Source organism: Aspergillus terreus, genomic scaffold, assembly GCF_000149615.1.
Source record: "Aspergillus terreus NIH2624 scaffold_3 genomic scaffold, whole genome shotgun sequence".
NCBI lineage: Eukaryota > Fungi > Ascomycota > Eurotiomycetes > Eurotiales > Aspergillaceae > Aspergillus > Aspergillus terreus.
The window spans coordinates 613408-627611 of NT_165926.1; the positions used below are offsets into that span (position 1 = coordinate 613408).

At 51.4% G+C, this 14204-nt stretch overlaps 5 protein-coding genes across 5 annotated transcripts; 1 reads left to right on the plus strand and 4 right to left on the minus strand.

The window, feature by feature from the left end:
* Window positions 1-377: 377 nt before the first annotated feature.
* ATEG_02099 (uncharacterized protein) lies at window positions 378-2509 on the minus strand (the record flags this gene model as incomplete). The annotated part of the gene is made up of 4 exons (XM_001211277.1): window positions 378-1282; window positions 1331-1528; window positions 1583-1834; window positions 1897-2509. 4 exons carry the CDS (start codon window positions 2507-2509, stop codon window positions 378-380), a joined length of 1968 nt encoding a protein of 655 aa, XP_001211277.1.
* Window positions 2510-2956: 447 nt separating this feature from the next.
* ATEG_02100 (mismatch repair ATPase MLH1) lies at window positions 2957-5368 on the plus strand (the record flags this gene model as incomplete). Its single annotated transcript, XM_001211278.1, has 4 exons — window positions 2957-3052; window positions 3112-3291; window positions 3358-3624; window positions 3674-5368. 4 exons carry the CDS (start codon window positions 2957-2959, stop codon window positions 5366-5368), a joined length of 2238 nt encoding a protein of 745 aa, XP_001211278.1.
* A 667-nt stretch (window positions 5369-6035) lies between these two features.
* pps1 (tyrosine/serine/threonine protein phosphatase PPS1) lies at window positions 6036-8353 on the minus strand (the record flags this gene model as incomplete). The annotated part of the gene is made up of 6 exons (XM_001211279.1): window positions 6036-6159; window positions 6218-6274; window positions 6327-6447; window positions 6513-7406; window positions 7456-7542; window positions 7600-8353. The coding sequence occupies 6 exons, from the start codon at window positions 8351-8353 to the stop codon at window positions 6036-6038; spliced, it is 2037 nt and encodes a 678-aa protein (XP_001211279.1).
* A 1121-nt stretch (window positions 8354-9474) lies between these two features.
* On the minus strand, window positions 9475-9879 carry ATEG_02102 (uncharacterized protein; the record flags this gene model as incomplete). Its single annotated transcript, XM_001211280.1, has 2 exons — window positions 9475-9678; window positions 9742-9879. 2 exons carry the CDS (start codon window positions 9877-9879, stop codon window positions 9475-9477), a joined length of 342 nt encoding a protein of 113 aa, XP_001211280.1.
* A 648-nt stretch (window positions 9880-10527) lies between these two features.
* ATEG_02103 (tRNA methyltransferase PPM2) lies at window positions 10528-13926 on the minus strand (the record flags this gene model as incomplete). The annotated part of the gene is made up of 6 exons (XM_001211281.1): window positions 10528-10986; window positions 11042-11332; window positions 11391-13078; window positions 13140-13456; window positions 13563-13780; window positions 13852-13926. The coding sequence occupies 6 exons, from the start codon at window positions 13924-13926 to the stop codon at window positions 10528-10530; spliced, it is 3048 nt and encodes a 1015-aa protein (XP_001211281.1).
* Window positions 13927-14204: the final 278 nt, after the last annotated feature.

The window sequence follows — 14204 nt, forward strand, 5'->3', positions numbered from 1 at the left end:
AAAATGGAAAGGCGGAGGAAGTAAAGGAAATGAGGGATTGGAACAAACGGGGTCTCTGAACACCACAGGATGCAGCAGAGAGCGGATTATGAGCTTGTTGATGGAAGCAGAGAGAGCTCTCTCGTTCCGTCGCCGCTCGGGCGTTGCGCTCCTGGTGGAGCTCCGACTGATTATGTAAGACATTCCCGCCAAGAATCACTCGGTCGTCATGCATCAGTTTATGCTTTGCATACAATACTCTACAACATTAGGAGAGCGGAGGTCTGAGTAACCAATTCCAAGACTAGAACAACAGAAATACTAAACCAAGGCGCCATTTGTATACAGGGTATATATGCGTCAATTTTTAATATATCCACAGACAAATCCTTTGAACTTCAACCTGATAAACAGAAGAGATCGTCTGGCCTGACATTAACCACGCGATCATCGTTACAGCCCCCATAGCGAGATCTAAATTGTTGCGCGTACTCTTCAGTTTGTCGAGAAAAGGCAAGTCCGCTCAGTTCATTCCCTTGATAGGACAATACTGGCAGATGATCTATGTCGACAAGCTCGGATGAGAACTCATCCAGAAGGGGCATGACGGTCGAGGCTTGACTGAGTGGTTTTTCAACAGCTCCAAGTTGGCCAAAATCTGCCGTCAAGGGTTTGAACGGGTCATCAATCGGAGTAGGAGGTTCGTCTGCCGACTTTGCCTTGCCGTCAGAGTACTCTTCCGGAAACCGGTATAGTTCGTTGTGGACTGTCGCCAGAGAGGAGGCTCCGCTGGCGGGAAATGCCGGGTACAACAGGTAGTAACCTTTCGCGCGAATCAATTCCAAGAGGTATTCCATGACAGCCGGGTACTTTTTCGAAACAATTCTCTCTTGAACTGAGCTGTCTGGTGTAGTAGCCAGGATTGGAAGGCGTTTGGACAAGAAAGAATGAAGCTCGACCCACTTGTCGCCAAAATACAATGCCGCGTTAGTATTTGGAGCCTGCCAAAGGAAGCTGGGCGACGGGCGCCCTGGGGCGTTGTTTGATAGGCCGTCACTCTCCGAGATTGGGGGTGTAAAAGGTTCGTCGTCCGTGATATGAGTCGATGGAAGTTCCAAAGATACCCCAAACAACCCGGAACCCAGCTGCTTGTAGCGAGCGGAGTATTTATATTTCAACATCGTATACATCAAGTAATGATAGAACGAGGGAGCCAATTCAGTTTGAGGTGAGAGCATCAGCACGTGGGTAACGTTTGGATCCTTGGGATAGAACGCCTCCACGGTCTTCAAAGACGCCTCGGCTGGATCAAGGTGATGTAGCTGTATACGTCTTCTAATTGTCAACTTACCAGCTGCAGCAGGGGGCCAATCTAAGGTTTTCAGAAAGTGGAGGAGCTGGGGGTCAACATCCGCGGGAAGCTCAATAGTTAGACCGGGCGTCGATCCAAGGTAGTCGGCCTCTTGCAGCGACCGAACCAGTCTAATGAGGGAACCGGAAGACTCTGGCTGTGCATTGACGAGGAATTCAACACGAATATCATTCCACACTACAGGACTTGTCAGTATGTCACATCTCGTAGGCGGTTTCCACGGATCTATACCTCGAAGAGCATGAGTGTCCAATGTGGATATCCACATGAGATTCCTTGCGACGCTCGGAAGGGTGATATGAGGAATGCCGAATTCTCGAGACATCGACCGAGAGCCTCTGAGGAAGAAGGCTTGTTCCAGCGATTCGCCATGTGTAATGATCACTTGAGGACGGATATATGCATAGACATATTTAAGGCCGACGGCAACCGCCCTCTCCATTCGGCCGTCCGTCGAGAACTGCGCATAGTCTGGTCGGGCATCTGAACCAAGGATGTCAGCCAGGATTGTTCAGCACGTCGCATTAGTCAAACATAATACATACCATGCCAGTTGATTAGGCAATCCTCATTGCTGATACCGTTCACACGTTGTAACCCTTCAATTGAAATATCATCCCTCCCCATCAGCACAAAATGGACTTCATTCGTTTTCTGACTGGCCATTCGACATGCAAGTTGCAATAGATCCGATATGCTTTCCAAGCTGGCGCCAGCAATGACTACATCGTGACTAGGTGTTCCGCGATGGCTCCCTAGTTTCTGGAAGAGCTTCAAGCTCGCAGCCAAACCATAGAATTTCACTTCCCCTTCATAATAGAAGTCCTGTTTGTTGTCTGCCGCAGGTACCCCTCGAGACGGAGGATTCTGGTCTGGAATCGCAGGCGATGGCGCTGGACGTGACCATTGCGCTGGAGGTATCTGCTGAGATTGCGCGAATACCGGTCGTTCTCTAACAGGTGTAAGGTCGGTCGGCATGTTCTTAAAAAATAGGTATAAAAGATATAGAGCGACGAGGACTAGGAGCGACCGGCGGCGCGGTAGTCTCCATTGTGATTTCGAGTGCCAGAGATGTTCTCGATCAGATCGGCGCTTATGGTCGTCATCCTTCTTGCCGAGCTCCTCATCGGCCATTATATGCCTCCTGGAAGACAACATGATGGGCGCATGGGAAAGGGAGCTCCAAGGGAGCGTCGAAGGCTCGAAGTATCATTTGACGATGAGAGGATGGAAGTGAACAAGTAGTTAGATCAAGACTTCAAGGAATGGCATGGGGATTGACGGTTGCGGAGTTGGGGATTAATCTTATCGAGGTCACGGGAGTTTGTTTCGCTTATCAGTTATCGCCTTTTGTTTGTTCCCCAGATGTTTCGACCAGAACATCTGCCTTCCTGGCAGCCTTTTTCTGACATTACAAAAGCCAGAGCATCAGCCTGGACCATTCATCGAAGTTGAAACGTCAGCGGTATCTTATGTACGTTGTTCGGTGGCTTGGATTGGGCTCCCGTTACGTTCAACCGTGTTCCGCTCGCTCCTTGATGGTGGATTGTATAGGGAATTCGAGGAACAGGACAACTATAAAAGCAAGTTGTTTCTCCAGGAATAATGGACGCTGAAATGGAACTGGACCCCAGCGAACTCCGCGGCACAAAACGGCCAGCTGAAGAGGATGTCGCCCCCCAGAAGCCCAAAAGGATTAGGGTCAGTTTCTATGCATCAAAGAGTGATTCCAAGCAGACCAGACTGATTGCTGGAACCAGGCACTTGACCCGGATGTTGTGAATAAGATTGCCGCAGGGGAGATCATTGTCGCTCCCATGCATGCTCTGAAAGAACTGATTGAGAATGCTGTGGACGCTGGTTCCACATCCCTCGAGATCTTGGTCAAGGATGGAGGACTTAAGTTGCTCCAGATTACCGACAATGGCCATGGCATAGATGTAAGTACATGCAAACATGATCAAAATCTCGGAAAGATGTCGGTCATCTAACCAAAGAGAGTACAGCGAGATGACCTCCCTATCCTTTGTGAGAGGTTTACTACGTCCAAGCTGAAGCATTTTGAAGACCTTTCATCTATTGGAACGTATGGTTTTCGAGGCGAAGCGTTGGCTAGCATTAGCCACATCGCCCATCTTACTGTGACCACTAAGACGGCGGGCTCCAGCTGTGCATGGCGAGCCCACTACAGTGACGGCAAGCTTGTGCCTGCTAAACCGGGGCAGAGTGCCGCGCCCAAAGCCACAGCTGGACGCGGTGGGACGCAGATAACAGTATGAGATATGACGATCCCTGATACGCAGGCAAAGCTAATTGAAATAGGTGGAAGATCTATTCTATAATGTCCCAACTAGACGGCGTGCTTTCCGTTCGGCCAGCGAAGAGTACGCGAAGATCCTGGATGTCGTCGGACGGTATGCAGTCCATTGCTCCGGAGTGGCTTTCTCCTGTCGAAAACACGGCGACTCAGGCGTCAGCATCTCAACCCCGGCTGCAGCCAACACCACCGATCGAATTCGCCAAATTCACGGCAGTGCCGTCGCAAACGAGCTCGTGGAATTTAAGATCGAAGACGAGAAACTAGGCTTTCGCTCATCCGGTCTCGTCACAAACGCCAACTACCACGTGAAGAAAACCGTGATTCTGCTCTTTATCAACCATCGCTCTGTCGAATCAACGGCTGTTAAGCGCGCCATTGAGCAGACATACGCCAGCTTCTTGCCGAAAGGCGGCCATCCGTTTGTCTACATCGACCTGGAAATTGAACCGCAGCGAGTCGATGTGAACGTGCACCCGACGAAGCGCGAAGTGAACTTTCTCAACGAAGACGAAATCATCGAATGCATCTGCAACGAAATCAGGTCAAAGCTCGCTCAGGTGGACTCGAGCCGAACGTTCTTGACCCAGACCCTCCTCCCGGGAGTGACAACAATGGAATTGCCCTCCCGCGACAACACCGCCGACGCAGGAAGCACTACCCCTAAGACGCCCGCAGCAGCAAAGAAGCCATACGAGCATAACCTCGTGCGCACGGACTCCAGAGTCCGCAAGATCACATCGATGTTGACCCCAACTGCACCCCACGAAGCGGTAGAGGAAGCCGGCTCGTCCGTTCTCGACGAGGGTCTACAATACGAGACTACAGACAGAGAGCCGCTGAAGATCGCACTTACGTCCGTCAAAAACCTCCGCGCAAGCGTTCGCAACGTAATGCACAACGCCCTGACGGAGACCATCGCATCCCACACTTACGTCGGCCTCGTGGACGAACGACGGCGGATCGCAGCCATCCAGTCCGGCGTGAAGCTCTACCTGGTCGATTACGGACTCTTCTGCAGCGAGTTCTTCTACCAAGTCGGGCTCACAGACTTTGGAAATTTTGGCGTTATCAGACTCGACCCAGCACCAAAGCTCATAGACCTCCTACAAATCGCGGCCGACGCCGAACGAGAGAGTCGTGAGGCCCGACGTGTCTCTCAACCCGACTCACAACAGACGGCCGAAGAAACCGAGATCTTCGCCAACGCCCCGGCCATGGTTGCGAGGACCCTCATCGACAGGCGCGAGATGTTAGAGGAATACTTCTCCATCCGAATCTCCGCCGAGGGCGAACTCCTCTCCATCCCACTCCTGCTCAAGGGCTACGTTCCCTGTCTCGGCAAGCTGCCCAAGTTCCTTCTTCGATTGGGCCCGTATGTTGATTGGACGAGCGAGGAGGAATGCTTCCGCACGTTCCTTCGCGAACTAGCAGCTTTCTATACACCCGAACAACTTCCACTTCCTCCAACAGACGGTGCATGCGGCGAGGTGGACTCTGCTACTGAGAACGCTGGCCGTCAGACTGGAGTAGAGGAAGACGATATGGTCAAGCAACGTCGACTCCAGTTGGCGCGAATGTTGGAGCACGTCATTTTCCCCGCTATTCGGAGTCGGCTAGTTGCTACAACGCGACTACTCCACGGGGTGGTGGAAGTGGCTGATCTGAAAGGGTTATATCGTGTTTTCGAGCGCTGCTAATCCCTGTTCCTCTAGCTTTTTATTATATAGAAACTGTCTAAATATGAAATCGTGTATTTACCCCGGCATGTACGAAGTATCCGATATGATCCTGGTGCTCAATAGATAGGACTGCCTAATGCAAGAGGTGTTGTCTTCCTGTTGTCTGTAGCTACGAATTGAACACGGGAGTCACCGTCGAACCCCCTTCATCTGGACCGAAGGATACCTTTTCAGCAGTTCACTCTAGATGGAGGGCGCAGCTTTGTATGAGCCCTTTTGATGCTTGCCATATCAACGTATCAAACCATGCGTATGTGCAAACCCCGAAGGGAAAAGGGTGTCAAAGAAGCTCAGAGACATTGCCGCTTGAAGTGGATATTGGATCATTCCCAAGTCAAATTAGGTAGACGAAAAGAAAACCGGCATGAGATGTACAGTGTATCCCATACAGGATCATAGCAGGACGCCGACCTGAATCATCAAAAAAGATCATTTGCCAGAAAGCCCACGAAACCATATACTCATATAGAACCGTCCGAACTCCAATAGAGAAACAATTCACATAAGATCGTCCGTTACACATCCAATCATGTTCGTCGTCATCGCGTCATCCGTGTCGTTCATGTACAGCGTCCCTTCGAAATGCGCAAGTCAAGTGGGTATGGTGTATCCGTCCTTGAGACCACTATCTTGAGTAGGGTTTGTTCATGAGCGCAATTTCGCGGGCCACAGTAGGCCATTCGAGTTCCCGCTTCAAAAGCTTCTTGCGCTTCTGTAATTGCAGCTCTTCCCACTTTAGCAGTTCATAGCTGTGCGCGCTTGTTAGCTGCTAAACCAAGAAGCATGCTAAGCTTCGGGTAAACTTACACAAACCGCAGATGGGGCTGAATAATTACGTTCAATCGCCTAGCCCGGACGAAGCAACTGGAATGATGCGTTAGTTCTCGCTAGTTATTCGGGATGCATTTGGACATACTAAGCTCTGGGGAACGAAAGCCCATAGGACGCCATGACTTCGGCGATGCAGATTGTTGCTGATCGTGATACGCCAACGCGGCAGTGCACCAACGTAGCCGTCCCATCATGTTTACCTTGGCCTGCAAATTTGGTAAGCAAGAAGCAAGACATACTACCAACAGCCAACGGGGAGGAGTGAACATACGGATGAAGTCAAGACATCGATCGAACTCTTGAGTCAAGGGATCGATTCCGTTGTCCTGGACCTGAGTAATATGCAAAATATTTTCTGGGCCCATCTTGGAAATCTCGGAGCTGTTCCACGAGACGGATTCGCCAATGCTCAGAATACGTCTGATACCCAGTTCCCAAAGCATCTCTGGGTTGTTTGCGTGAGACAGGTTGCCGAGGTACATGTATGGCAGAATTCGACTTGGAAGAGAGCCGTCGCAGTACTTGAACCAAGGAGGATCGGGGAAGCTGGTAATCCCATGGGCGTGGGCTGCGGGACTTTCTTGAAGGAGCCTTCCTTGCACGGTGGTTAAGAATGTGACGTCCGACGGATAGGCGAAGAAATTGCGTTTCTTCTCGCGGTGAAGTTTCAGCCAGGCATCATGGGCCGGAATCCCCTCAGAAAACATCACATATGCAAGCATAAGGAGCGAACTCTCCGTATAACCATCCGGACAATGGATAAGTATCTTGCGGCTCTTCTTAGATAGCGGAAGCATGGGAATATCGCCATCGGCATCTGGATGATGGTCTGGCCCATCTGGGTTCGCTAGATAGTAGATCCACCGGACTGTGTTCACTAGATCATCCACTTCTCGGTTCTCACTCGATGGAATTAAGATCGAACCAGACGATGGAAATTCCATCCGCTGAGGGCCGTCATCAAGTTGTTTGTTCAGCTTGGCGAGGAGCCGAGGACCTGGGATACTAGCAAGGTCGCTCGCCTCGATGAACAGGTCGAAGTCTTCTAATATGGGCTCACATGATCCAGGTCTTAAGATATGATCTGGCGTAGGACCTTGCCAAACATTGGTTGAAAATTCCGACGCTCGGGACATGTCGCACATCTCCAGGCGCTCCCATTGAACTTGACGCATATTAGCGGCAGACACATCACAAGCGGACATGAGACTTACAGAAATCTACCACTTGGCCGGTCAGTTGACCTTGTGTATTGATGGCAACCAGTTCCGGCGTCTTGTTTTCTAGTTCAGAGAATGAGGCTGTTCATTGGTCAGTGTCCAATTGAGACGAATGAGAACGGTCTACATGGAACTCACAGGAAAGAATAAATGTGTTATAGACGGGCAGCGTATTGTCGGGGTCATTTGTGTCTTTCCAAAGCTGCTGGGCAAACGCGACACCCTTGGCTGCATCAAGCAGTTGCTTTTCGCTGATGCCATCGGCGCCGTAAAGCACAATATCAGATAGGGGAGCCAACTTGGCTGTTTGAATTTGGAAGTTGCGCACGGAGAAACCTTCGCGGGGGTCTACGGCAAGAAATTCATGGCCTGATGGCGCTAGGATCTCTTCCGGGGACACTGCGCCTTTGATCCTCGAGGTAGTTAGGTCACCCCCAACTTTGACGATAACGATTCCGCGCCAGCACTTAGGGGTGCGCCGAAGAGAGCGTTTCCGGTTCGTGAAGAAGCCTATCTGCAGATGATTCTCGGGATGCAGACCATGTAACCACGGAAAGACGAGACTGGGGTCTGGCAGTGGTTGGGTGGCATAATGCTCTACTGCAGCAGACAGTGCCATAGCATCCAATGTATATACCTTCGGGCAATCGCAAACTTGCCGGAATCCATTCGGTGGATAAAGCAGGGAAGCGGGTTGGTTGGTGACATCATCTTTGCCGGGAGGGGAGGCTGTTTGGGAGGTAATCGGCGAGGTGCCTGCCGGGCAAATGGGCAAATGTTTGTTTGGTATCGGAGATGAACTTCGGTTGAGATTCAAGGAAGGAGAGATTCCCGCGGGAGGAGGGGTGGAATGGCGGAGGGTGTGTTGTTGGCGCACCACGACGGTCGCCATCTTGGAACAATCAACGTGTCGCAGCGGCTGGGAGCTTCAGCGCAAGAAGAATTGACAGGTATATAGACCAGTCTGAGAGACCTATGTTGATACAATTGGAAATGAATGCGATCGAACAATGATGTGGTCGTCCAGAAACAGGTCCCAAGGAATTGTATCGACATGCGCCCGCGGATTTCTGGGAGGAATATTGCCTTGTTAGTCTGCGAGCAGTGACCATACCGCGGACGGAGTGAAGGAATGGGTCGCGTACATCTGTAGTCTTCGAGGCAACAAAAGATCTTCAAATCTCTCAGGTGTTCGCAGATGCTTTGAGAGGGACGAACTCCCGAGGCTCTATTACGTCGGTCGAAGAGGGGGGCGTTCCAGACTAGGAGCGGGAAGATACCCACAGCAGTAGATGATAGATTGCCCACCCCCACAGTGATAAGGACGGTCACGTTCCGGAGAGTGGGAAGGAAACGAGGGAAGAACAGATCAATGAAGGATAGACTAGGAGGATACGGAGGAAACGGGTAGAAGCAAGGGGATAGTTGAGCGGTAAGGATAGTCAATGCAGGCAAAGGGGGGAGGAGAGTGAATGATGAGAGGAGAGAAGTGGAGGGAGTGGACGAAGGGACGAAGGGAGGAGAGGAAGAGAAGAAAAAGAGGAAAAGGAGGAGGGGAAGAAAGTCAGCGAGGTGAGGCAAGGTACATGGAGAAGGAGGTGTACTCCGAAGTACCTCCTGTATGTACAATCTCTTCGATTATCTTTGCGACCGAGACCATCGCATGTACCAAGATGTACCCGTGGCTGCCCCTCTCATAGTATGTGCTTCTTACCTACCTCTCCTCGTATCTGCCTACATAATCTATGTATGATCTTTAATCGCGAAATTTACTGTTCGACATTCACACAATGTTCATTGTTTGTGTTTCCTGGGGGAGAAAGGGAGAGGAGCGGATATCCGCTATGCTATGTTGCCATCAATTTCATCATGATCATTCTTTGCGGGTGGATTTTCCCCACACCTCATCCCCCTCCCCCCCATAATCGTCCATCTTATTCCAACTTACTGTTTGCAGCGAATGACTTCGTCTATCCCACTTGAACGTTGCTCGGATCGACAACACGTACGCGATTAAATCCTCACTTCCTCTTTTGGAGAGACACCTTGATCATTACTTTCAACAACCCCCCTCTTGGGACAAAGGACATCCCACACACCCACCCAGAGTCTTGACGCCAACACCACCCGTGTCACGTCCAATAGGGCCGAAAGGAAAGCAACCTTCCCGGGCTCTGGACCACCGACGTCCACGGTGACACAGGGATAGGGAACGAACTAAGGCAGCCGAGCAAATTAGAGGGCCCCTCGTCAGCAATACGGCTGGGGAGTCAAACTCACTTGACGTAGCCGGGCGTTGCCATTGGCACCAGGAATTCCCCGGGTACCACCCCCTCCTTTATCTCTACGAGCCACCATTGGGCTGCGGCACCCATGGTTCTTAGGCGTCATGCGTCCTCCCAGACTCAGAGCATGCATGGTGAATCCGTGATATGGAGCCACAGCGTCTCGTCGGGTTGTTGGCCGCTTTTGGGCTTCAAAACATGCAATTGACTACCTAGGCAGTTTGCTTACGCTCCCCTGCGCGATGAGCTGTTGTATGATATAATACTCTTTCTTATCAGATACTTCGTCAGGTGGGAACCCAACCGGGAACGTGTCTGCTTACCCGTTCTATTCCTTGGCCAGGTCCAATGTCATAGCTCCTTACCACCTACTGATTGGCCACATCTCCGAACTCCCATTAACTGAAAGGGAAAGGATAAGTTCCCGTTGGACGGAAAACCGCAATCAGGTTGCCGTGGCGTTGCATTCGGTTCTTTTGTGACTGTTGAACTCCTGAAGCATGATTCATCATCTCCTGGAAGTAGGAGCCTCTTCGCTGATATGGGGCAAATTTTCAATTTCAAAGGTGGTCTCACAATCTGGGCTTGAAGCATGCTCGTTTGGCCTAGATACGATACAGTCAGTCGGGCCTCGGCCACAAAGGCTAACGCAAGAGTGGATCCAGACCTCCCGGGATGACCGTGTTACCAAAGCCATGCATGTCAGGGGATCTGACATCGAAGCATGATCAGAGGAATAACGCAAAAGCCAGTCAACTCATTGCATCAACCGCTCGCCAGTTTAAACCAGGATCTTTTCCTTGAACTCTTGTGCGAGTCTGAGCAGGTAGAATTGCGCCATGTCCTGCGGGATGCCGTCAAATGATCTCACAATCTTTTGCAAGTCGTTCCGTGCTTTCTCATACGCATGCAGGTCGCGATTCCCATAGACGTCCCGACCCGCCGCGTATCCCTTATCCAAATTACGGAAGAAAACATTGACCGCAACGCTGACTTGTCCGGTTGGAGCAGCCGTATGTAACCAGAGAGGCGGCAAGAACAGAATATCACCAGGTGTTAAAACTGCCTCGTGCGGTGAAGTGTTCGGCACTGGGATAATCGATCCGTCCTGCCTGTCTTGGAAGATATTCAAAGTAGAGCTCGATGCGCCTGCAGGGACCTGGAGGTGCTCCACATCTCTGGGTGGGAAGAGAATGAGTCTCTTGTCGCCACGAATCTGACACAAGACATTCGCCATCACCTGCGGGAAATTGGTCAGCGGCGAATCGCAATTGTTCTCCGAATATGAAACTTACGTCGTAATGAAGCCACAGCGTAACCGGGCCTGATATCCTAAGCGGGGAGCTATGGGCCCGCTCGGTCACCAGTGAAAATGGCTCCGGTAGCCGAAAGTCATTCTCCAGACCCGGAAAGTCTAACGCGAGATTCGCGGGAAGTTTACTCGGTTCTTCGGCAGATATACTGCGGAGATACTGGCGACCCCCGGCGTGGACCTCGTCCAGAAATGTGCCAAATGCTTTGGTCACGTAGGAGAAATTCTTAGACTGGAAGCTCATGTTTTCCGATTGAGCTTCATGCACGACAACCTGATTTGTATCGGTTAGAAAGCATATTAGATGGAGCACTAGGTACCTATCAACCTACTTTGCGGTCACGGCCAACAGCATTGGCTAGATATTCCTGCGTCCAGAGCTCCGTGCAGGGTCCAATATCGGATCCTGTAATGATTACGGGCTTGCCGTCAGCCAAGACACTCTGGAACTGCGAGGCTGTTTCAACGCGTACACGAGGCACCGTGGTGATCTCACTGCCGCTTTTCTCCTTCGTCGTGTCGGCTTCCAACCCTGACACTCCTGAGATGGCCTGGGTCTGCGATAGCGTTTGCTGGACAGATTCTGGGACGAGAGCCCAGTTGTTATCCGTATTCGAAGTGGCCTTCTGCAACAGCCATGTCCCCTCAGTCCAAAATGTACCAAAGGAAAAACAAACAGCCCCGCCTCCCAAGATCAGGATCTGGTCAGAGTCGACAGCGCGGGAGACATGGCCGACGAGGAGTGGTCTCGGGCTTTCGAAGTTGGCACCTAATCCGATCGCAGATATTATCTGGCCCTCGGAGGATGCATTTTCAGAACCCCTCGTCAACCCTGCTGTATCCAACAACATGATTTCTTTATGAAATGGAACAACTTGCCGCGGAATGATCCCACCGACAATAATCAATCCTTGCGAAGACTGACTGACAGTCGCTCCGAACCGGTTCAAGTACTTGAACAAAGGAGAGGCCCGTAACCTTTCTGTCTGCTCTTCCAGCTCCAAAAAGCAAGACCCGTCATTTCGCTGGTGCAGTTTCCATACCCAAAAATCTTCCAATATGGTGCCATCTTGTCCCATACCGCCGAACATGACGCCCGATGTGTCGTCAACAGCAGCAAGACAAGCTCCGAAACGAGCTTTGAGATTGGGTTCTTTAGTTTCGACGGACTGCCATTGATTGCTGTTGCTATCCCACAACAACCATGTGTCAAGCGTCTTACCCCCCGATGCCTTTCCACCGTATATAAGAACGTATTCGGTGTTGAGTGTCACCTTGATGGCGCTATGTCTGAACCGAGGATCCGGCATGTCTTTGACGGCGCGCCACTGGTCGTTTGCCCGGTACCAGCAATACTGGAACACAGTAGCGGGCGAAGCGCGACCGCCAACGAGCAAGCAGGTGTTGTCCTTCAAGTCAGTCAAAGTATGGCACATTCGTGCCTCCACATCCCCCGAAGGAAAGGCATGCTGAGGAAAAGTAATCCGGTCAGAGTTGGCGTAGAGATCTGTTGACGCTAGTCGTGTCTGACGGCCCAAACCCCCATAGTGGCCAACCGAGTGTGCACCATCCGAGATGAGAGCTCCGAAACGTCTCTGTCCACCCCCAGCAGATGGTTTCGGGAGTAAAGTGAACTGGCGGGACACGTCCATTGCCTCGTTTTCCGCCGCGTCGTGGATATCCAGTGTAGAATCCGGCCTCGTAGAAGCACGTAAAAGGAAATAATGCGAAGCGAAGAGCGCAAATTCCTCCCACTCGTCAAAGGGTTCGATGGCGTCCAGGGACATCCTCAGGGAACTGGGAACAAAGTGATCGTCGGACCATAGCTCCCAGAGACTGCGTGCCTTTGCTTGGGCCCAGCCCGCAGACGTGAACCGCTTTTCCTGTTCCTTCAAAGATGGATACTTATGGATCGAATACAGAGGGGCGCCGAGCTTCTTGAAGTGTTTCATCATCGTCGACGCGAAAGGGTGGTCAGGGCCATCTGGAAAGAACTGTTCCAGAATGCAGAATTGGGCGTCTTCGTGCAACGAGTTAGTAGTCGATCGACGAGTGTAAGGTGTTATAGGGAAGGTTCTGACCATCACTCAGCTTCGAAGCCCAATTGACAACAGCGTTGGCGGACTTCACGTCCATGTACGTCAGAGATACTTCGGCGAGAAACAGCACCGAGCACCGTTCGGGGAGGATTTTGGTCCTCAGCACTTTGTCCAACTTTTCCAAGTTCTTCAAGTCGCAGCCAACGGCCAGGTATCTCTTGCTGCGGATTTGGATGGGGTCGGTGTCCAGGAAGAATTCTACATCCTCGAGGTGTCGAATGATGTCGTCCGAGCTTTGGATGGCGGTTTTCTTATTGACCATAAGCTTCTCATAGTCGATGTCCACGAATGTTGTGTTTCTACATAAGGAACTTTCACCACTGAGAAGCATGTATGGCAGGGGGTCACTACGACGGTCTATCTTAGCATACGGTCCAGCGAGCCTCGATGTCCGCTACGACTCACAATCCACAGCCAAGATTTAAGACAAACTTGGGTCTATCCGATGGTTCTTTCATGAACTGACGCACTGTCTCTGCCATCGCATGCATACGGAGCCAATATCCACGGTTGATCAAAGGCGACCGCCTCTGGGGCCTTTTCACGAAGTAGCGGAAGAAATGGGGTTTCGGGTAGTAGAGCATTTCGACGCTGCGCTTGGACACGATACTACTGTTATTGGTCTAACGGAGTCAGTGACGCACGGAGGTTTCAGAGGGGCAGCAATTCATCTGTAGTTTCAGGTAATACTTACCCCCATGACCAGGTCGGCCTCTTTCGCAGCCTTGGAGCTGACTCCAGCCTTGGCTGGTAGTTTTTTAGAAACCATATCTGCATAAAAAATCCCAGTTAATCCTGAGCAGTGGATGACGAGAAATGCGGCTGTAGCGGGGAAATTTTGCAGAGGGCGGAGAGGAGGGACAATATTCAGCGATCAAGGTGTGGCCCGAGCGTTCGATGTCTCGCTTGCCGCGTCAGGCGCTGACCGCGGCAACCTGGACAAGGAACTGCTGTTCACCTGCAGCGATCCCCCGGATGCTCCGCAACCACTCGCCGTCTGCCGAGTTCTCGTTGACTCTTGTGCTTCGCTGCTGACGCCCGGTTCAA